Source organism: Triticum dicoccoides, chromosome 4A, assembly GCF_002162155.2.
Source record: "Triticum dicoccoides isolate Atlit2015 ecotype Zavitan chromosome 4A, WEW_v2.0, whole genome shotgun sequence".
NCBI lineage: Eukaryota > Viridiplantae > Streptophyta > Magnoliopsida > Poales > Poaceae > Triticum > Triticum dicoccoides.
The window spans coordinates 247,967,813-247,992,082 of record NC_041386.1 but is presented as its reverse complement, the minus strand read 5'-3'; the positions used below and the strand labels follow the sequence as shown (position 1 = coordinate 247,992,082).

Below are 24,270 nucleotides of genomic sequence, written 5' to 3'. Positions count from 1 at the left end.
TCATTGTCCTGATATTGTTTTTATGTCATATGTTCATGTTGCTTCCTAGTGATCCGTGCCTCTTTTGAGTATGATCATTATGGATGTTTTGTTAATATTGTGGTGCTCTATCCATCCATGTCTTTGTTTACATTTATGGAGCACCCTAGCTTGAGTCAATCGAGCTCTACTTTTGCTATAGAATGTTCCTGGTAGATTGTTAACATGTTTAGCGATTTTGCCAAGCTTGTTGTTGCTCCGTGCATGCTATGTTGTTGTTCTTGCCATGTATGCTATTTGATGGGTGTATGCTTAGTTTGTGATGCAATGCCTCGTAGTGAGTGCATCGAGCTCGTAAACATGCCTACTTGTTAATCTGTTTTGCATGCTCTAGTTTTTCACTAAGTCTGGATCTGTTTATGTTTTTGCTATGTTCGCATGCTTGCAATTGTATTCTCTGATCCCTTTTGGCTCATGGTCACTAAGGGACTTTTGTCATATGATTTGAGTAGCTTCATGCCATGCCTTGCTTTGCCATGATATGTTCCTGTAGCATGTAGTTTGCATGCCCTTAAGATTGCTTCCTGAGGATAATTCCTGATATGCTGTTAATTTCACTAAGTCTGAAACCTGTTATTATTTGCATTTTTGCCATGCTTGTTTGAACTTGCTATTGAGTGAATTAGCCGTAGCTCAGTGTTCATCTTTTGTCAAACATCTTGAGTGGATCCCTGCCATGTATTTTGTTGCCATGTTTGAGTGTTGTAGCATATTTATCTTGATGCATTTAGTTGGTCACTTGCTATTTATCGCAGACCGGTGCCATATTTGTTTTGCTTGCCATTTCCAAACCGTGCATCCGATTCCGGTGATCCTTATATCGATTTCGACCGAAATCAACTCCTCTTTCCAGTGGCACTCTTGGATTTCCAAGTTGAGGCTAGGTTCAATCATTCCTTTCCAAATCATGCATATGAACCGCATACCGCATACCGCATATCATGTCATGTTCATGTGTTGGTTGTTTACTATGTTGTGTGCTTCTTTCCGGTGTTGCTTCTTCGGGTTGGTCCCGGTAACATCGCGTTTGTGAGGACCCGTTCGACTACGTCCGTTTATCTTCTTCATGGGCTCGTTCTTCTTTCCTTGCGGGATTTCAGGCAAGATGACCATACCCTCGAAATCACTTCTATCTTTGCTTGCTAGATGCTCACTCTTTTGCTATGCCTATGCTGCGATACCTACCACTTGCTTATCATGCCTCCCATATTGTTGAACCAAGCCTCTAACCCACCTTGTCCTAGCAAACCGTTGTTTGGCTATGTTACCGCTTTGCTCAGCCCCTCTTATAGCGTTGTTAGTTGCAGCTGAAGATTGGAGCTTGTTCCATGTTTGGAACATGGATATTTTGTTGGGATATCACAATATCTCTTATTTAATTAATGCATCTATATACTTGGTAAAGGGTGGAAGGCTCGGCCTTATGCTTGGTGTTTTGTTCCACTCTTGCCGCCCTAGTTTCCGTCATATCGGTGTTATGTTCCCGGATTTTGCGTTCCTTACACGGTTGGGTTATAATGGGAACCCCTTGACAGTTCACTTTGAATAAAACTCCTCCAGCAAGGCCCAACCTTGGTTTTACCATTCGCCACCTAGCCTCTTTTTCCCTTGGGTTAGGCCAGCCCAAGGGTCATCTTTATTTTAAACCCCCCCCCCCCAGGCCAGTGCTTGTCTAAGTGTTGGTCCAAACTGAGTGATGTCCGGAGCTACCAGGGGGCAACTCTGGGCTGGCCCACCCGACGTCTGGCTCATCCGGTGTGCCCTGAGAACAAGATATGTGCAGCTCCTATCGGGATTTGTCGGCACATCTGGGTGGCTTTGCTGGTCTTGTTTTACCATTGTCGAACTGTCTTGTAATCGGGATGCCGAGTCTGATTGGATTGTCTTGGGAGAAGGAATATCCTTCATTGACCGTGAGAGCTTGTGATGGGCTAAGTTGGGACACCCCTACAGGGATTTAAACTTTCGAAAGCCGTGCCCGCGGTTATGGGCAGATGGGAATTTGTTAATGTCCGGTTGTAGAAAACCTGAAACTTAACTTAATTAAAATGCATCAACCGCGTGTGTAACTGCGATGGTCTCTTCTCGGCGGAGTCCGGGAAGTGAACACGGTGTTGGAGTAATGTTTGACGTAGGTTGTTCTAGGATCACTTCTTGATCATAGTTTCTCGATCGTGCTTTGCCTTCTCTTCTCGCTCTCTTTTGCATATATGTTAGCCACCATATATGCTAGTCGCTTGCTGTAGCTCCACCTCATACCTTTTACCCTTCCTATAAGCTTAAATAGTCTTGATCGCGAGGGTGTGAGATTGCTAAGTCCCCGTGACTCACAGATACTTCCAAAACTAGTTTGCAGGTGCCGATGTTACCGAGCAGGTGACGCAACCAAGCTCAAGGAGGAGCTCGATGAAGATCTTGTCCTTTGTGTTGTTCCGTTTCCAGTTGATCAGTAGTGGAGCCCAGTTGGGACGATCGGGGATCTGTGTAGCTTTTGGGGTAGTCTTCTTTTATTTTGGTTCCGTAGTTGGACCTTGATTGTATCTGGTTGATGTAATGCTTATTCATGTATTGTGTGAAGTGGCGATTGTAAGCCAACTATGTACCTTTTCCCTTATGTATTACATGGGTTGTGTGAAGATTACCTCACTTGCGACATTGCTTTCAATGCGGTTATGCCTCTAAGTCGTGCTTCGACACGTGGGAGATATAGCCGCATCGAGGGCGTTACAAGTCGAACCAGCTCTGCCCCTATGTACTGACGACCTTGATGTTCCTGTGGAAGTGCTTCAGTCCCATTGGCGCGCGCATCGGGGCTCCGTCATCGAGCAAGTTCAACTACGCTGGTTCGGAACGGCAGCTACCGGCATAACCTAGGAAGACAAGGAAGCGCTTCACGCTCATTTTCCCCACGCAGCGGCTTGGGGCAAGCCGCACGTCAAGAAGAGGGGGATGTCAGCGCCCCTGACAAGGCGGGACCATCCACAGGAGCTCAAGGGGCCAACGATGCACGGGCCAAGCGTCCACGAGTTGCCAACCCACGAGTCAGCGGGCCGGACTAGGTAACCGCGGTCCAACTCCTTCCTCCTACTACTTAACTTGCATCGCTGGGAGAGAACCATCCAGAGGATCAGGCACCCGGCGGCTTGGCTACCTACTACCGTTCCCCATTTCACATGAACCCTAGACACAACACATGCAATCGAGTTGTAACCGCCACCTAAATCATATTCCTGTGAGAATTGTTGCCAAGTAATCGAGAGTCTAGTTCGTGCCTATCAAAGTCAGAGTCATCGAGTCTCGAGGGGACGACGATGACACCTACTCCCTCCGTTCCAAATTACTCGTTGCCGAAATAGAAGTATCTAGAACTAAAATACATATAGATATATCCATACCTGTGACAAGTAATTCGGAACGGAGGGAGTAGATGACTACGACACGTAATTCTTCTCAGAGGCGGGTGTCAAGTTTTTGTGTCAGTGCCCATGTAACTTGGCACTGCCGTGGACAATATTGCTCATGTGTTTGTTATGTGGTTTTAGTCCGGTTTTCCAGAGCAAACAGCACAAAAAGATACGAGGACTGATATTTTGGCCACGATGCCTTATTTGGGATTATTTGTCTGAAAACTAAGCTGCCACTACAATTACCAAAACTCTACATGAGCGATCAAATGTCACTGCGGTGAATAGATACAGAAATCGGACCAAAACTTCAGAATTTTTTGCCATCAAAGCTAACAAAACAGGAAAAAGAATTTTTCCAACTCTGAAACAAAAGCGAGTTAACAGAAGACGCCACTGGTTTAATACTAGGCTTCTCTAAGTTACAAAAAAAAATCTCAAAACCCTACTCAAGATTTCTTTCCTTTTTCCTGCTCCTGCCAATCAAATCCATATATAGAAGAGCTTTACAAAAAATTGTTAGCATCGGCATCCTTCAACGCCAGCAGTTATAGGTCACGATCGACAATTCTTCAGTTTCTCAGGGGAATGGACATTTTCTATCTTTGCCATCAACATCCAAGAGTGAAGGCACAGTTTTGGAGAATGGCCCAATAATTAATATTTGCAGAACTTAATTGTCTTTATTTTCCAAAGAGAAGACTTAGTCAGCCCTTAGTCTTAAGATTTCCTTAGCTGTTCTCCTCCGAAAGTATTCCATGTGTTCCTGCAGTTCACAAACTAATGTGCATAAGCATTCATACCATATAATCACCTTAAGATAGACCAGCTTCCGCCATTTTATACTTTAGCCCCAATGTGTATGCATCAATCTAGAATAAGCATCTCCATACAGTCCCAGAAACAAATCCAGTGCTAAATTTTTGGCAGATCAAATTTACTCACCTGACGAAAAGATAAGCTGACTCCTCTGCTGTGGAAATCAATGTACTTGAGCATAAACATACCACAATCCCACCTGAAATAATTGAAGACTCATCAAAATTGATCTTTAAGTTTAAAACATACTTTGTGCACGACCAGCCAACTAAACATGGATTTCAAAGAAAGGACATATACAGATGGTGCATATGTACTACTACCTCCGATCCATAAAAAGTGACGCAGTTTTGAACTAACTCCAGTTCAAAACTAGTTCAAAACCGTGACACTTATTTTGGATCAGAGGGAGTAAATGATACTAATACTCAACAAATTATGGTTACAGGAACTGAAAGCGGATATTACCCATAAATAGTGAGTTTACACATTAAATGATCATTAGTGTAAACAAGACGTACCCATTCTCTTGTAAAGGAATACGATCAATAGATTCTTTGGTCCAAGAACTTATGTCAATCTCTTTATTACTCTTGTCCTTCACTTCATCCACAATATATCTAGCCTGTATATGGAGTAAAGAAGAAACACCATTACATTACTCAATTTATAAGCAAGAATTAGACGGAAATGCCTAATGGAGATAGTATTATTTAGTACTTCTAGCAGATAGAAAGAACCAAGATCAGGTGAATTCTCCCAGAGCATAGCACATGTGCAGAGGCCCATAAACATATGGTTTCCCCCTAATTTAACATTTGACATTTGGAAGAGGTGCACCAAAAGTTTTACTTAAGTTAAACTAAAAAAATGTTATTTATATATTTAACTAACTTTCACGAAAAACAAGCACTCCCAAATTGGAATGGAACCAGGGTGCATTTGATTCATCTACTGCCAGCTGTTCGCCCTTTTCATCTAAAAAATAACTCCCTGCTTTCTTTTTACATCATGTATGACTTTTCAAAGTCTTTGGCATGCTACTTTTGAACTTCCCATTACGGTGTATTAGTGGAATTAACATATACTTTTTAATGATAAATCTAATGATTCAATTTTATAGCTAGTCTAAAAATTAATAAATCTAAACAGTCAAATTTAGAAAGTTCTCTTTGCAAGGAAATCTTTAAAAAGTTCGACAACAAGGATTCTAGTAAGTAAAAAAAGAATAGAGGCAGTACATAAAAATTCAGTTCTAACGCAGAACTCCCTCCTCCCAACCCTATCCGTCATCCAAAGCCTTCTTCACACCGCTGCCACGGTCCCCATCTTATCGCCCATCCAGCAGTCTCGTCGGCGGCAAGAGGAGTGAGGACCTGTCCACTTCGTTTTTCTTAGTTCTAGTAGGGTTTTTTTTACTAGGTTGGTTTCCTGGTGACATTGGCCGAGTGGTGGCGAGTGGTGATGATGGCGCATTGGAATAAGGTCTTTCCAGCCTCTCCCTACCTCGACGTCATCCAATTTGACGCCGACGAAGGGCCTGTGAGGGTAGGTGTTGCCATATCCATTGGCTCTTCAGATCTTGGCAGTTGGTGCGTCAATCAAGGGAAGCTGTTGGTCGCATCTTGGTGTGGCGACTTCGGCATCTTCTTTCGATTTGTTCGACAAAGGGCCTATGAGGGTAGGTGTTGCCGTATCTCGCTCTCTAAGGATCTTGGCAGTTGGTGTGTCAATCATGAGAAGCTGTTGGTTGGATCTTGGTGTGGCAATTTCGGCATCTTCTTTTGATTTGTCGCCCGGTTTCTCCAACCCTATGGACTCGTGGTGAAGAATTGTAAGCCTGTGCTGCGTGGGGTGACGACCCAACCGATGTTCCTTCAGCGGTTTCTTCGTTTCAAGCGGTGAGTGGCTATTGTGGTCTTCAAAGCCTAGTATGGAGAGGGCGTTTGCAGGTGTCTGTTTCCTTTGTTGTCGGTTCAGTGCAATTTTCAATATCCGGAGGGTGGAGTACTATCGAAGGAAGATGACTAGTATTATTTTCAATGTAGTTTTATTTTACTGGTCATTTTGCGTCCAATTGCCTATCCCAGCTTCTTTGGGACTAAAGGTTTTCTTCTTGTTGTTGTTGTTGTTGTTGTTGTTGTTGTTGTTGTTGTTGTTGTTGCCCTTGTACTAGCTACTGTTACCAATTGTCTTTCCATTGTACTAGCTACTGTTTTCCTTGATAATTATCAGATCTAACATGCCCTTTGGGTGTCTTTTCTGGAAGAAAAAATATGAAAAAAGGAAGTTACCAGCATTTCGTATACACGAAGATCATCGCCGCCAAGAGAATCAAGATATTGTACTGTCTTCGCCTTCATGTTTATAATTGCCAAACACCAATGCACATTTTGATGTACGGGGACAAAGATCTGCAAAGTAAATTCTGAACATAAGAAATAAGCACGTGCAGTAACAATAGAAAATTAAAGAACACAGCATCCACTTTACTTTATCACATTCAATGAGCTCATAACCCAACTTCCTGGAGGTAGTCCATCTTTTTACAGATTTGTAGTCATATCCAGTTTTTCCACAAGCAAGCTGAGCAAGAATTCAGAAAATAAACAGGGCTGAATTAGATGGTAATCAATTTTATCCAAATGAAAATCAAGGCTGAAATGCATGATATCTAGTCTAATTTCCAATGAAAGGTCTCAAAATCAAGTAACAACACAACAAAAGGAACCAAATAAGGCAGAGAGAGAACTACTCTCCATTCAAAAATGTGTGTGTCCATGGCATGCATGAAGTGAAACTTTCCTGATTGTGACTACTCAGGAGGGCAATCTAATGTATTCCAAACAGATGCCCCAAGTAAAAAATTCAAATTAGGAAACCCAGGAGGTCAATCATGGTATATTCAAACATCCTAATATCAATGACCAAAGATGTATCTATAATGGTCACACAAAAGTGACATAAGTATAATTTAGCTTAAAAAAATAGATGTTTCCACAGTATATTACGAGGCCGTGAGTCCTTGATAATATTACAAGAATTTGTGGCCAAACAGATACTTTTGAACCACATCTATACTCACATAAAAATCTCAGTTAGTGATGATGGTGTGAGGTGCACCTGCCATCTATGATTTCAGACCATCAGATTTCCATCTAACGCGTGCAAATGCAAGGCATGGCACATTTGCAGAAACATGCCCGCCACTCTGCCCAAATTTTCACGGAACTGCTTGATCTTTCCCGTCCAACCCCAATCCCCATCCCTTCCCAGCTCAAGCCGCCCACCTCCTGACCTCTAGGCCTACGACTCCGTATCCATCAACACCTAGAAGGCTAGAACCGCCGCCGCCGCCGGCCCCTCCACCGGCCACCTGTGTGCCAATGCCCCCTCCATCTAGCCGCCATCCACATCTGCGCCGCCTACAACGCCCCATTCTTCTGCGCCTCCGCCCCTAGCTCGCCCATCCAAAGCTTATCTCCGTCGTCCCGAGCAAGCCACCAAACCTACAAACGAGATGCTCGATTTTTCTGCCCTCCGTATACGAGGGTGCCAAGCTGCCGGATCTGGTGGAAATCACCCCAATCCCAGGGTGAGCTCATATGGCAGCTGGCTCGAGTTAGTCTACAAACCTCCACGGCCACTACACATGAGTTGACCGACACCTAGCCAGGCCGCCACGTATGCGGATGCACAGCTCGTGGATCCGATGGAGCTGGCCCCAATACCAGCATCAGCTCGTCCCGCCGCTGCCCCTAAATCGCCTACAGGCTGCCGCAGGAGTCACTCACGTGGTCGGATTAACAACCTGGTCGTCAACTTCCCTCCAGGTATTCTCTACATCCAGTTACATCAGTGCGTTCTTGCTGAGTTGAGATAGAGCAGTTAATTATTTCTCTCTGAATATGTGCGTATTGAGAAGAAACTACAGAGAGCAGTTTTGTTCTCTGCATTATGTGTATACGGGAGCAGCAACTACCAAAACAGTGGATGATGTGCAGTTAGCAGTTTATTCTTCCTTAAATGCAAGTTAGTGCAAATGTTAAATAATTAGACAGTTCATGATTTGGATTTGCACATTCTTTCCTAGCTAGCTGGTAAGAAATATGATTTATTCGACTAATTGCATCCAGAACTCTTTCTACATAGATGTTATTTCAATGGTCATGGGCTGTGGACGGTGGTTACTACTCATGTCATGGATCGTGGAATCTGACAAATTATGATTTTTGTTTCTAAGTGTTTATTCAAACAATAGATTGTTAAAGTTCAGAAACAGGCAAGTATCCTGTAGCGTGATGGTGTAACATTTGGTATGGTGGTAACTAAAAATTCAGGAGTATTAGACTTTTCATCTTCTAACTTATGTAGGCAGCTGGCTTATGCACAATACTAAGTTGTTCCAAACCCGCCATAAGCATTCTAGCATGAATACCCTCCTAGCAATATCCCCACCTTTTTGTAGGGGAAATCGTTTAAAAACAACCGGATGATTCGCTGGAGGCCACGCGTCGCGGTGGTTCCACGCACGACGCACTGCTTTTCCTCTGGAGCCACTCGTTTCTATCGTTATCTTTTCTCTCACACAGCCAGACCGCCTCGTCTCCTGCCTCGTTCCTTCTCCCACCTCTCTGCCCAACTCCTCCAACCACCGCACTGAGAAGCTGCGCCGGCGCCGCGCGCTGCTGCTGCACCCCTTCGTTTTGCAGCGGGCACCATGCTGCAGACGCCCGCGTTTTGCAGCCGTCCATGGAGGAGCTCTTCAATCCCGTCGCGCAGCTCGCCACCGGCGCTGCAATGGAGCGTGCCTGGGGCTGCAATGAAGCGCCGCCAGAGTCGTTGGAGCTCCGTGCGCGGCTTCAATGGAGCACGGCTGATTTCGTTGGAGCTCCACGCGCGGCTGCAATGTGGCTTCGTCGGGCCGACGTAACCTCGCCGGTGCTTCAATGGAGCTTCGCCGGTCCGACGGCATCTCGCCGGTGCTTCAATGGGGCTTCGCCGGGCCACCGGAACCTCGTCGGTGCTTCAATGGAGCTTCGCCGGGCCGACGAAACCTCGCCGGTGCTTCAATGGAGCTTCGCTAGGCCGACGAACCTCGCCGCTGCTTCAATGGAGCTTCGCTAGGCCGAAAGAAACCTCGCGATTGTTCCAATGGAGCATTCCGGGCCGCCAGAGCATCGTCAGCGTTGCAATGGGGCATTGCCGGGCCGTCAGAGCATCGCCGATGCTTCAAGGGATGGTCGCAGCAGCATAGTTGCTGGTGCTGCAATCCCGGAGCTTGCCAGTGCGTAGCGATCTCGCTGACGTTTTGCTCTGAGATGCGGCGACGCGGCCGCTGCAACCTGAGCGCTGCGCTAGTGCAAGCAAGAGTTGATGCTGCAAGTCAGGTAGCTACGGTTCTCGCGGAGCTATGCGTGTCGTGCCGCGCTGGAGCCTGGAGGCGAGGATTCTGCGTTGCACATGCAGTCGCGACGGAGGAGACACGAGCGTATTGTGATGGCGTGGTTCGGGAAACAAGTGGCCCTAATCAACGCAAATCAACGGCTAGGAAGGCGGCTGATCTTTTCTAAGATCAGCCGGCTGATTCCTAGCAGCCCCCTTTTGTAGGTGCAGAAACTGAAATACTGAGGAAGCACACAGACTTATAAAGCGGGAGTTTTGTTAGACATAAAGAGGAAAGAATATATGTTTTTTGTTGCCCTTCAACATCTAATCTACTTCTGATGAAGAGTAAGAACGTCTCTACATATCAACAACTCCCGCTTCATCTTTGTTAAGCAATGCCTATTTGTGCAATTGACCTCAATACCATGCCTGCCATAACTTTGTGGTCAAATAATTTGTTGGCACCCCAAAATTTAGCAATGATATAGATCGGTTTGGGAATATACTACTATTAGACAAGGATGCCACTTTTATTGCTGAGTTGACATCAAAACTGGACGATGCAAGTCACTGTGTAGTTCTATAAAATGTCTGTCGGCTTTGTTTGATAGGTACATCTCCATCAGTTAGTGTGCATTCCGTATAAAATGCATCGCAAGTGTTGTCAATTGTTTGTTCCTTTGTCTAGGTATACTATGGACCCTCTATAGGCACATTTCCCCCTTTTGCCTAAATATATTACAGAACCTATCAAATGTGCTTTGTGTGGTTAAGATGTGAAGGATGGACTAGCTGGTACGGTCTACCACAGGTGTCATCCTATCCAGCCGTGTGCATCTATCTCCCATGGTAGCAAATTATTTTCGTTGTAGTCTATCTTAGTGCACCAACGGACATTGTGTGTTATCTCTTTTGTGTTTTCTGTGCTTTTTTGTACCATAATTTTCCCAGTGCCAATTATGCATGTGCATACAATACGGTTTGAACCTGTATATACTCTCTTATGTATTCAAGTTTTATATCAAGTACTTTTAATTACATTTTCCTTTTTTTTCCATGTTCGTTCTCTTGGCCGATTGCTGATTGTGATATGTTTGTGGGACTATAATGCACTTAGCAAACTGTTTTAGCAATATTTGGTATTGACTGACACACTTGCAATATTGCAGAATTCTATGCTACAAGGATACAATTAAGTGATTTGGAACGCTAGAATATCAATTTGTTTGAGATGGCATTCACCATCATGTTTACCCATGGGCGGCATGCTACTTCATATAATGCTCACAGACATGGAGAGATGACGATGCATGACATGGAAGGGTGACCGAATAGAAAATGTGCTAGCAGGTTCAGTCAGTAGCCGCCACCCCTACATTGCACAGATTCATGGGGACAAGTATTGGTATTGGCGCATTGTCGTTCTTCTATTATTGATAGTAAAGGTTAGGTTAAAGTGACGTGCTTAATATGTCACTATTTCTAGCAGAGAATGGTGTGTGGGCTGGAGGGTGAAGCACATGTTAAGCGAAGAGGAGCTGAAGACAGAGACTTATTTGGATTATCATTGCAATTACCAAATGTGTGTGTGGAAAGATTTTCTTTGTCACATGCTCTATGCACTACAGGATAGAGCAAGGACTGATAAAGCACAGGAAGCCCTCCTGAAAGGTGAATATGGAGAAGAAACCGTTTGGCTTAGAAGAAGGGGTTTTTAGTTGGAAACCATAGGTTCGACTGTGCTCGACGTGTATTGATCAACAATATAACATCACTTTGATCAATATCTCGGTACATTTTATTATTGTTTTTTAGCAATGTACTCGCTCTTGACTACTCCCTCTGTAACGATCTTATATTTCTTTACAGAGGGAGTACAATTTAAGTAAATAATGTTCCACATCGTCTTTTGTGATTCTGTTGCGTAGCACGGGCATCTTACTAGTAATTTATAAAGTGACAGGCATAAGCAGCATGGAACATACACTAAGTGATAAGCTAATGCATGTCCATAAATTGAGCCAGAACCAAGGTACAATATAGCAACCTTCGAGCACTAACCACAGTATCTAAACCGCTCATCAAGCATATTGCAACTAATCCTAAGTCGGCATGTGATTAGAAGAAATGCAAAAACAAACGAATCCATAGAACACAGGAAAGATATGCAAATATTTAATATGACACTCTGCACATTCAATAGGAGAAAACACAAGGTGCATGTATTCTAACCTTCTTATAAAAAAATGTATTGAAGAAATGGCATTTCAAGAACCTTTTTGGTTCTCTCATTCCCCTCTCCTTTAACAATTCAAGGTACAAATTAATGACCTGAAAACAACAGGAATCACTTTCCCCATTACGCATGAAAATATCAGTGTAAAGCTTACATGTTTGCAATCAGTGAAGATGGTTTAGTACATTTAAGATGAATATTTACCTCATCATTTAACCAGCCATGTGGTCTCAAACACCGAATTTTTTCCCTGCTAACCTCAATGTTAGACGGTTCATGCAGCACCAGGACTTTGCTACTGTAAGAGAAAAGGGGCAATGTTATATTTCTGTACAGAGGAAGTATATAGGAAAGCTTCAAACAAGATGCAATTGTCATCAAACGTACCTTGAACCATTACCATACAAACAATCCTGAACTTCCATTTCATCTTCAGCAGTTATAGGTACAAAGAATTGAGACAGATCCTGAAGACAGATCAACACACATAAATCAAAGGGTTAATGGAGAATATAAGGTTGTCGCGACCAAGCAGGTCAATCAGCCACCCATTAAAGAGAAAAGAAACAGAAGAGGACCACTCAGGTTGCCTCTTTTAAAACTTCATGAAGCAAACCAGATTTGACACCTTCAGATTGCGCGCTATTTCGCTATGCCTTCTCCATTTCTTTCGCAAATTCAATGCATGTTTTCCGATTGGGGCAACACTAGTTTTCTCTAAAGCCTAATGCAAATCCAGTTGGCATATCCCTCGTTTATCAATTTGTCCACTCTTGCAACGTGGGTTCCCTTACAGAGCTATCGTCCATGAACGTAATCTTCCTACTCACCCTGCATATACCAACATAAAAAGGCGCCGATAAAACATACCTCCTTAGGCGGCTCAGCCAGCGTCCTCTGCTCCTCAAGCGTCTTCTCCAGAAGAGCCACCCTCCTCTGCTCTTCAAGCGTCTTCTCCAGAAGAGCCACCCTCCTCTGCTCCTCAAGCGTCTTCTCCAGAAGAGCCACCCGGGCGTCGATCTCGCCCAAGCTCTTGTCATTATGTCTCGTCTCCTCGTGGAGATACTTCCAATACGGTTTCACCTTTTCCCGCCGAGGAGGAGGCGGCGCCGCTGCCTTCAAGGCGACCTTCACGGGGTCATCTACTTTCCAATTCCCCGCGACCACCACGCGCCCTGGCTTCACATCGCTATTCTTGGTGAGACACGTGAGATCCGACGGATCCTGCGGCACATCCTTCGACGCACGGACCCAGCCCTTGAGCAGCCTCAGGCCGTTGCCCCATCCCAGCCTGTCGGGGATGCTGCAGATGTAGTCCCACATGTCGAAATCAGCGGATTTGGCTTCCGGCGGGGGCACGAGGAAGCAGTCGGGAACGAGGACGCGCACGCCGCGGCGCTTGCGCTGCTGGCCGCGCCAGTGGTCGTCGAGGCGACCGTCAGCCGGTAGGCAGCGCTTGCGGCAATTAAAGCGGAGTAATGCGTCCGTGTTCATGGCAGGGACAAGGATGCCAGCGCCATGGAAGGTGGTAGGTCAGCAGCGGGGCATGCTGGAAGCGGAAACCCTAGGTTGGGTTCGTCGGGGGCTAGGGGTTTGAGCCCGAGAAAAATTCACTTCAGGTCACAAAACTTTAGCCGGATGACACTTTGGTACCATTACTTCAAAATACCCGTACCACGGTCCATGTACTTGCGCACAGGGTTCACTTTGGTCCGTATGTACAATTTCGTCTATATTCGCTGACTTGGCCGAGTCAGCGGCCGCCAGCTCGCTTTGACCGCCACATAGTCAATCCTAGGGTGAATACTACTCGATCCGGGGTGATTTTGCAAAAACGCCATGCCCACCCTTCTCTTTCTCTTCTTTGAGCGCGAGGAATCGGTTTGAGCTGCCGAGTGCCCTGCTTGCTGCTGGTTCTTTGATCGTCTGGAGTTTTGAGCTGATTTGGAGGAGGCGGGGGTGAATCGGTGGAGGGATGTCGCGGCGGCTGTCGTTGTCGGCGGGCGAGCCGGTCACGCTGACCGTGTCGCCGACGAGAGGGAAGGGTGCTGGCGGCGAGAGCCCCGGGATGGGGTCATGAGGAGAGGGGTCCGGGCTCACCAGCCCCGTGCCCAGGCACTCCATTTGGCTCCTCCACCGCGACGATGCAGGTCTCGCCGATGCGCCTGAGCGGGGGGAGCCGGTACGCGTCGAGGGACGGTGCCGACGCGAGCGTCGAGTTCGTGCACTACACCGTGCACATCCCGCCCACGCCGGACAGGACCACGGCGTCCGCGTCCACGGACGCGCCCGTAGCTGAGGAGGAGGGGGAGGTGCTGCCGGAGAGGAGCTACGTCTCCGGCACCATCTTCACCGGCGGCCTCAACTGCGCGACGCGCGCCCACGTGCTCAGCAACTCCGCCGACGGCGCTTGATACGTCTCCAACGTATCTATAATTTTTGATTGCTCCATGTTATATTGTCTACTGTTTTGGACATTATTGGGCTTTATTATCCACTTTTTATATTATTTTTGGGACTAACCTATTAACCGGAGGCCCAACTCAAAATTGCTGTTTTTTGCCTATTTTAGGGTTTCGAAGAAAAGGAATATCAAACGGAGTCCAAACGGAATGAAACCTTCGGGAACGTGATTTTCTCACCGAACATGATCCAGGAGACTTGGACCCTACATCAAGAAACAAAGAAGGAGGCGACGAGGTAGGGTGCGCGCCTACCCCCCACGCGCGCCCTCCACCCTCGTGCCCCCCTGTTGCTCCACCGATGTACTCCTTCCTCCTATATATACCTACGTACCCCCAAATGATCAGATACGGAGCCAAAACCCTAATTCCACCGCCGCAACTTTCTGTATCCACGAGATCCCATCTTGGGGCCTGTTCCGGAGCTCCGTCGGAGGGGGTATCCATCACAGAGGGCTTGTACTTCATCACCATAGCCCCTCCGATGAAGTGTGAGTATTTTACCTCAGACCTACGGGTCCATAGTTATTAGCTAGATGGCTTCTTCTTTCTTTTTGGATCTCAATACAATGTTCTCCCCCTCTCTTGTGGAGATCTATTCGATGTAATCTTTTTTTTGCGGTGTGTTTCTTGAGACCGATGAATTGTGGGTTTATGATCAAGTCTATCTATGAACAATATTTGAATATTCTCTGAATTCTTTTATGTATGATTGGTTATCTTTGCAAGTCTTTTCGAATTATTAGTTTGGTTTGGCCTACTAGATTGATCTTTCTTGCAATGGGAGAAGTGCTTAGCTTTGGGTTCAATCTTGCGGTGTACTTTCCCAGTGACAGTAGGGGCAGCAAGGCACGTATTGTATTGTTGCCATCGAGGATAACAAGATGGGGTTTTCATCATATTGCATGAGTTTATCCCTTTACATCATGTCATCTTGCTTAAGGCGTTACTCTGTTTTCATGAACTTAATACTCTAGATGCATGCTGGATAGCGGTCGATGAGTAGAGTAATAGTAGTAGATGCAGGCAGGAGTCGGTCTACTTGTCTCGGACGTGATGCCTATATACATGATCATACCTAGATATTGTCATAACTATGCTCAATTCTGTCAATCGCTCAAGAGTAATTTGTTCACCCACCGTAAATACCTATGCTCTTGAGAGAAGCCACTAGTGAAACCTATGGCCCCCGGGTCTATCTTCATCATATTAATCTTCCAATACTTAGTAATTTCCTTTGCTTTTTACTTTGATTTTATTTTACTTTGCATCTTTATCATAAAAATACCAAAAATATTATCTTATCATATCTATCAGATCTCACTCTCATAAGTGGCCGTGTAGGGATTGACAACCCCTTATCACGTTGGTTGCGAAGATTTATTTGTTTTGTGCAGGTGCGAGGGACTCGCGCGTAGCCTCCTACTGGATTGATACCTTGGTTCTCAAAAACTGAAGGAAATACTTACGCTACTTTACTGCATCATCCCTTCCTCTTCGGGGAAAACCAACGCAGTGCTCAAGAGGTAGCAAGAAGGATTTTGGGCGCCATTGGCGGGGAGTCTACGCAAAAGTCAATATACCAAGTACCCATCACAATCCTTATCTCCCGCATTACATTGTTTACCATTTGCCTCTCGTTTTCCTCTCCCCCACTTCACCCTTGCCGTTTTATTCGCCCTCTCTCTCTATCCTCCCTCTCTTTCTCTATTTGCCTCTTTTTGCCCGCTTACTTTTTGTTTGCTTGTGTGTTGGATTGCTTGCTTGTCTCGATGGCTCAAGATAACACTAAATTATGTGACTTTACCAATACCAACAACAATGATTTTATTAGCACTCCGATTGCTCCTCTTACCGATGCTGAATCTTGTGAAATTAATGCTGCCTTGCTGAATCTTGTCATGAAAGATCCATTTTCCGGCCTTCCTAGTGAAGATGCCGCTACCCATCTAAATAGCTTCGTTGATTTGTGTGATATGCAAAAGAAGAAAGATGTGGATAACTATATTGTTTAATTGAAGCTATTTCCTTTTTCGCTTAGAGATCGTGCTAAAGCTTGGTTTTCATCTTTGCCTAAAAATAGTATTGATTCATGGAATAAGTCCAAATATGCTTTTATCTCTAAGTATTTTCCTTCCTCTAAGATCATCTCCCTTAGAAACGATATTATGAATTTTAAGCAACTTCATCATGAACATGTTGCACAAGCTTGGGAGAGGATGAAATTAATGATACATAATTGCCCTACTCATGGTTTGAATTTGTGGATGATTATATAAAAAAATTATGCCAGATTGAATTTTGCTTCTAGAAACCTTTTAGATTCGGCTGCGGGAGGCACTTTTATGGAAATCACTTTAGGAGAAGCTACTAAACTCCTAGATAATATTATGGTTAATTATTCTCAATGGCATACTGAAAGATCTACTAATAAAAAGGTGCATGCGATAGAAGAAAATAATATTTTGAGTGGAAAGATGGATGAACTTATGAAATTATTTGCTAGTAAAAGTGTTTCTTCTGATCCTAATGATATGCCCTTGTCTACTTTGATTGAGAATAATAATGAATCTATGGATGTGAATTTTGTTGGTAGGAACAATTTTGGTAACAACGCGTATAGAGGAAATTTTAATCCTAGGCCTTATCCTAGTAATCCCTCTAATAATTATGGTAATTCCTACAACAATTCTTATGGAAATTATAATAATATTCCCTCTGATTTTGAATCTAATATTAAAGAATTTATTACTTCGCAAAAGAATTTCAATGCTTTGATTAAAAAAATTGCTTAAGATTGATGAGTTGGTTAGGAATGTTGATAGAATTTCTCTTGATGTTGATTCTTTGAAACTTAGATCTATTCCATCTAAGCACGATATCAATGAGTCTCTCAAAGCCATGAGAATTTACATTGATGATTGCAAAGAAAGAACCGCTAGGATGCGTGCTAAGAAAGATGCCTTTATAAGAGCGTGTTCTTTTAGTTCATATGAAAATAAAGATGAAGATCTAAAAGTTATTGATGTGTCCCCTATTAAATCTTTGTTTTGCAATATGAATCTTAATAATGATGGGACTGAATATGATCCACCTTTACCTAGAAGGCGTTTCAAGAATTCGGAGTTTTTAGATCTTGATGCTAAAATTGATAAAAGTGGGATCGAAGAAATTAAAACCCTAGATGTTGCTAAACCCACTATTTTGGATTTCAAGAAATTTAATTATGAAAATTGCTCTTTGATTGATTGTATTTCCTTGTTGCAATCCATGCTAAATTCTCCTCACGCTTATAGTCAAAATAAAGCGTTCACTAAACATATCGTTGATGCCTTGATGCAATCTTATGAAGAAAAACTTGAATTGGAAGTTTCTATCCCTAGAAAACTTTATGATGAGTGGGAACCAACTATTATAATTAAGATTAAAGAACATGAGTTCTATGCTTTATGTGATTTGGGTGCTAGTGTTTCCACGATTCCAAAGACTGTGTGTGATTTGTTAGGTTTCCGTGATTTTGATGATTGCTCTCTAAACTTGCACCTTGCGGATTCCACTATTAAGAAACCTATGGAAAGAATTAATGATGTTCTTATTGTTGCAAATTGGAATTATGTACCCATATATTTTATTGTTCTTGACATAGATTGCAATCCTTCATATCCTATTATTCTTGATAGACCTTTCCTTAGAACGATTGGTACAATTATTGATATGAAGGAAGGGAATATTATATTCCAATTTCTGTTAAAGAAAGGCATGGAACACTTTCCTAGAAAAAAAATTAAATTACCTTATGAATATATTATGAGAGCCACTTATGGATTGCCTACCAAAGATGACAATACCTAGATCTATCTTTGGTTTTTATGCCTAGCTAGGGGCATTAAACGATAGCGCTTGTTGGGAGGCAACCCAATTTTATTTTTATTCCTTGTTTTTCTCCTGTTTAGCAATAAATAATTTATCTAGCCTCTGTCTAGGTTGTGTTTTTTTGTGTTTAATTAGTGTCTGTGCCAAGTATAACCGTTGGAAAGACTTGGGGAAAGTCTTTTTAATCTTGCTGTAAAAAACAAAAACTTTAGCGCTCACGAGAACTGCTGCCATTTTTATTTGGAAAGTGCTATTTAGTTAATTCTTTTTGCATATGATTAATAAATAAATTCCTCACGTCCAGAAATTTATTTTATAATTTTTGGGGTTTCAGATCTTGCGCTAGCTACAGATTACTACAGACTGTTCTGTTTTTGACAGATTCTGTTTTTCGTGTGTTGTTTGCTTATTTTGATGAATATATGGCTAGTAAAATAGTTTATAAACCATAGAGAAGTTGGAATATAGTAGGTTTAACACCAATATAAATAAAAAATGAGTTCATTACAGTACCTTGAAGTGGTGTTTTGTTTTTTTCGCTAACGGAGCTCACGAGATTTTTTACTTTAAGTTTTGTGTTGTGAGGTTTTCAAGTTTTGGGTAAAGATTTGATGGATTATGGAACAAGGAGTGGCAAGAGCCTAAGATTGGGGATGCCCATGGCACCCCCAAGATAATATAAGGACACCTAAAAGCCAAAGCTTGGGGATGCCCCGGAAGGCATCCCCTCTTTCATCTACTTCTATCGGTAACTTTACTTGGAGCTATATTTTTATTCACTACATGATATGTGTTTTGCTTGGAGCGTCTTGTACGATTTGAGTCTTTGCTTTCTAGTTTAACACAATCATCATTGCTGTACACACCTTTTGAGAGAGCCATACATGGTTTGGAATTTGTTAGAATACTCTATGTGCTTCGCTTATATCATTTGAGTTATATAGTTTTGATCTAGTACTTCACTTATATCTTTTAGAGCACGGTGGTGGATTTGTTTTATAGAAACTATTGATCTTTCATGCTTCACTTAGATTACTTTGAGAGTCTTAAATAGCATGGTAATTTGCTTAAATAATCCTAATATGCTTGGTATTCAAGAATAGTAAAAACTTTCTTATGAGTGTGTTGAATGCTATGAGAAGTTTGATGCTTGATAATTGTTTTGAGATATGAAGATGGTGGTATTAAAGTTATGCTAGTTGAGTAGTTGTGAATTTGAGAAATACTTGTGTTAAGGTTTGTGACTCCCGTAGCATGCACGTATGGTGAACCGTTATGTGATGAAGTCGGAGCATGATTTATTTTTTGATTGTCTTCCTTATGAGTGGCGGTCGGGGACGAGCGATGGCCTTTTCCTACCAATATATCCCCCTAGGAGCATGCGCGTAATACTTTGCTTTGATAACTTTTAGATCTTTGCAATAAGTATATGAGTTCTTTATGACTAATGTCGAGTCCATGAATTATATGCACTTTTCTTCCTTCCACCATCACTAGCCTCTCTAATATCGCGCACCTTTCGTCGGTATCATACACCCACCATATACCCTCCTCGAAACAGCCACCATACCTACCTATTATGGCATTTCCATAGCCATTCTGAGATATATTGCCATGCAACTTTCCACCGTTCTGTTTATTATGACACACTCCATCATTGTCATATTGCTTAGCATGATCATGTAGTTGACATCGTATTTGTGGCAAAGACACCATTCATAATTGTTTCATACATGTCACTCTTGATTCATTGCATATCCTGGTACACCGCTGGAGGCATTCATATAGAGTCATATTTTGCTCTAAGTATCGAGTTGTAATTGTTGAGCTGTAAGAAAATAAAAGTGTGATGATCATCATTATTAGAGCATTGTCCCAGTGAGGAAAGGATGATGGAGACTGTGATTCCCCCACAAGTCGGGATGAGACTCCGGATGAAAAAAAGAAAAAAAAGAAAAAAAAGAGGCCATAAAAAAAGAGAAAAGGCCCAAATAAAAAAATGAGAGAAAAGAGAGAACGAACAATGTTACTATCCTTTTACCACACTTGTGCTTCAAAGTAGCACCATGATATTCATGATAGAGAGTCTCCTATGTTATCACTTTCATATACTAGTGGGAAATTTTCATTATAGAACTTGGCTTGTATATTCCAATGACGGGGTTCCTCAAAATTCCCTAGGTCTTCATGAGCAAGAAAGTTGGATGCACACCCACTTAGTTTTTTTTGTTGAGCTTTCATATACTTATAGCTCTAGTGCATCAGTTGCATGGCAATCCCTACTCACTCACATTGATATCTATTGATGGGCATCTCCATAGCCCGTTGATACGCCTAGTTGATGTGAGACTATCTTCTTCCTTTTTGTCTTCTCCACAACCACCATTCTATTCCACTTATAGTGCTATATCCATGGCTCACGCTCATGTATTGCGTGAAGATTAAAAAAGTTTGAGAATGTCAAAAGTATGAAACAATTGCTTGGCTTGTCATCGGGGTTGTGCATGATTTAAATACTTTGTGTGATGAAGATAGGGCATAGCCAGACTATATGATTTTGTAGGGATAATTTTCTTTGGTCATGTTATTTTGAGAAGACATGATTGCTTTGTTAGTATGCTTGAAGTATTATTATTATTATGTCAATATTAAACTTTTATCTTGAATCTTTTGGATCTGAATATTCATACCACAATTAAGAAAAATTACACTAAAATTATGCCAAGTAGCACTCCGCATCAAAAATTCTGTTTTTATCATTTACCTACTCGAGGACGAGCAGGAATTAAGCTTGGGGATGCTTGATACGTCTCCAACGTATCTATAATTCTTGATTGCTCCATGCTATATTATCTACTGTTTTGGACATTATTGGGCTTTATTATCCACTTTTATATTATTTTTGGGACTAACCTATTAACCAGAGGCCCAACCCAGAATTGTTGTTTTTTGCCTATTTTAGGGTTTCGAAGAAAAGGAATATCAAACGGAGTCCAAACGGAATGAAACCTTCGAGAACGTGATTTTCTCACCGAACATGATCCAGGAGACTTGGACCCTACGTCAAGAAACAAAGGAGGAGGCCACGAGGTAGGGTGCGCGCCTACCCCCCACGCGCGCCCTCCACCCTCGTGCCCCCCTGTTGCTCCACCGACGTACTCCTTCCTCTTATATATACCTACGTACCCCCAAACGATCAGATACGGAGCCAAAAACCCTAATTCCACCGCCGCAACTTTCTGTATCCACAAGATCCCATCTTGGGGCCTATTCCGGAGCTCCGCCGGAGGGGGTATCCATCACAGAGGGCTTCTATATCATCACCATAGGCCCTCCGATGAAGTGTGAGTATTTTACCTCAGACCTACGGGTCCATAGTTATTAGCTAGATGGCTTCTTCTCTCTTTTTGGATCTCAATACAATGTTCTCCCCCTCTCTTGTGGAGATCTATTTGATGTAATCTTCTTTTTGTGGTGTGTTTGTTGAGACCGATGAATTGTGGGTTTATGATCAAGTCTATCTATGAACAATATTTGAATCTTCTCTGAATTCTTTTATGTATGATTGGTTATCTTTGCAAGTCTCTTCGAATTATCAGTTTGGTTTGGCCTACTAGATTGATCTTTCTTGCAATGGGAGAAGTGCTTAGCTTTGGGTTCAATCTTGCGGTGTCCTTTCCCAGTGACAGTAGGGGCAGCAAGGCACGTATTGTATTGTTGCCATCGAGGATAACAAGATGGGGTTTTCATCATATTGCATGAGTTTATCCCTCTACATCATGTCATCTTGCTTAAGGCGTTACTCTGTTTTCATGAACTTAATACTCTAGATGCATGCTGGATAGCAGTCGATGAGTGGAGTAATAGTAGTAGATGCAGGCAGGAGTCGGTCTACTTGTCTCGGACGTGATGCCTATATACATGATCATACCTAGATATTGTCATAACTATGCTCAATTCTGTCAATTGCTCAACAGTAATTTGTTCACCCACCGTAAATACCTATGCTCTTGAGAGAAGCCACTAGTGAAACCTATGGCCCCCGGGTCTATCTTCACCATATTAATCTTCCAATACTTAGTAATTTCCTTTGCTTTTTTACTTTGCTTTTATTTTACTTTGCATCTTTATCATGAAAATACCAAAAATATTATTTTATCATATATATCAGATCTCACTCTCGTAAGTGGCCGTGTAGGGATTGACAACCCCTTATCGCGTTGGTTGCGAGGATTTATTTGTTTTGTGAAGGTGGGAGGGACTCGCGCGTAGCCTCCTACTGGATTGATACCTTGGTTCTCAAAAACCGAGGGAAATACTTACACTACTTTACTGCATCATCCCTTCCTCTTCGGGGAAAACCAACGCAGTGCTCAAGAGGTAGCAACGCTCGGCCGACCGCCTCCGTTAACATGTCCTGCAAGATGCACGATTGCGACATGCCGGCGTTGGCGGCCACCCGCCATGTGACTGCATCTTCATGATCTGCGAGGAGTGCTACATGGACTGCGTCGCCGCCTCCGGCAACTGCCCAGGCTGCAAGGAGGCCTACTCCGCCGGCAGTGACACCGACGACTCCGTCGACGAGGACGACGACGACGCCATCTCCTCGTTGGAGGAGAGGGACCAGATGCCCATGACATCCATGTCCAAGCGCTTCTCCATGGTGCACTCCATCAAGATGCCCATGCCCAGCAGCAACGGCAAGCCGGCCGACTTCGACCACGCCCGGTGGCTCTTCGAGACCAAGGGCACCTACAGCTACGGCAACGCTCTATGGCCCGAGAACGAGCACGGCGGTGTCGGCAACAGCGCTTGGGCCACCTCCAGATTCGTCGGCATCGAGGAGCCGCCCAACTTTGGTGCCCGCTGCTGCCGGCCCCTGATGAGGAAGACCAGTGTCTCTCAGGCCATCCTCAGCCCATACAGGTACCAATTCCTTGTACAAGCGATTTTGGTTCCCTCGCAGGCTCGCAGCTCCTTGACTCGTTGCATCTTCCTCTGCCCTGTGCAGGATGCTGGTCGCCATCCGGCTGGTGGCGTTGGGGTTCTTCCTGGCGTGGCGCATCCGGCACCGAACCCGGACGCCATGTGGCTGTGGGCGCTGTCGGTGACATGCGAGGTGTGGTTCACGCTTGTCATGGCTGCTCGACAGCCTCCCCAAGCTCTGCCCTATCAACCGCTCCTACGACCTCGACGTCCTCGCCGACCGCTTCAAGTTGCCCACCGCATGCAACCCCAAGGGCTGCTCCGACCTCCCCGGCATCGACGTTTTCATCTCCACCGCTAACCCGGAGAAGGAGCCACCGCTTGTCACCGCGAACACCATCCTCTCCATCCTCGCCGCCGACTACCCGGTCGAGAAGCTCGCCTACTACCTCTCCGACGACGACGGCGCGCTCCTCACCTTCGAGGCGCTCGCCGAGACCGCCAGCTTCGCGCGCACGTGGGTGTTGTTCTGCCGGAAGCACGACGTCGAGCCGCGCTGCCCGGAGTCATACTTCGGCCAGAAGCGGGATTTCCTCAAGAACAAGGTGCGGCTGGACTTCATCCGCGAGAGTTGGAAGGTGAAGCGGGAGTACGATGAGTTCAAGATGCAGGTCAACTCACTGACGGAGGCGCTCCGACGGCGCTCCGACGCGTACAATGCCGGCGAGGAGCTGCGAGCAAGAAGGCACCTTCAAGAGGAGGTCGTGGCTACCGGTGGCGCGTTGGGAGCAGCTCCGTTGGCAGAGACTGGGGCTGTGAAGGCGACATGGATGTCTGACGGCTCCCAGTGGGCCGGCACTTGGCTCGCCGGGGCGACGGATCACCCGCGCGGCAACCACGCTGGCATCATTCAGGTGATTGATCGAATCCATAGATGTTGTTGCAGCTAACATACTAAATCCTTTCGAAATCACTACAAAAAAAGACACATCCGTGACATTTTGGGCCGAACGAATTTTTTCTGTCATACATATGACACTTCTATGACGATAATTGTGACAAAACCCAGTATCATCATAGATGTGGTGGGCTCCTACTTCTATGACAAAAAATCATGATA

At 44.2% G+C, this 24,270-nt stretch overlaps 1 protein-coding gene and 1 pseudogene across 1 annotated transcript; one reads left to right on the top strand and one right to left on the bottom strand.

Moving 5' to 3' along the window:
• Positions 1-3,701: 3,701 nt before the first annotated feature.
• Positions 3,702-13,498, bottom strand: LOC119285730 (putative ubiquitin-like-specific protease 1B). The gene is made up of 9 exons (XM_037565057.1): positions 12,757-13,498; positions 12,274-12,353; positions 12,091-12,184; positions 11,883-11,981; positions 6,756-6,848; positions 6,557-6,676; positions 4,784-4,887; positions 4,389-4,461; positions 3,702-4,209 (listed from the first exon to the last, which is right to left on the bottom strand). The coding sequence occupies exons 1-9, from the start codon at positions 13,378-13,380 to the stop codon at positions 4,147-4,149; spliced, it is 1,350 nt and encodes a 449-aa protein (XP_037420954.1). The 5' UTR covers positions 13,381-13,498; the 3' UTR covers positions 3,702-4,146.
• A 363-nt stretch (positions 13,499-13,861) lies between these two features.
• Positions 13,862-24,270, top strand: part of LOC119283490 — a 74,916-nt pseudogene continuing 64,507 nt past the window's right edge.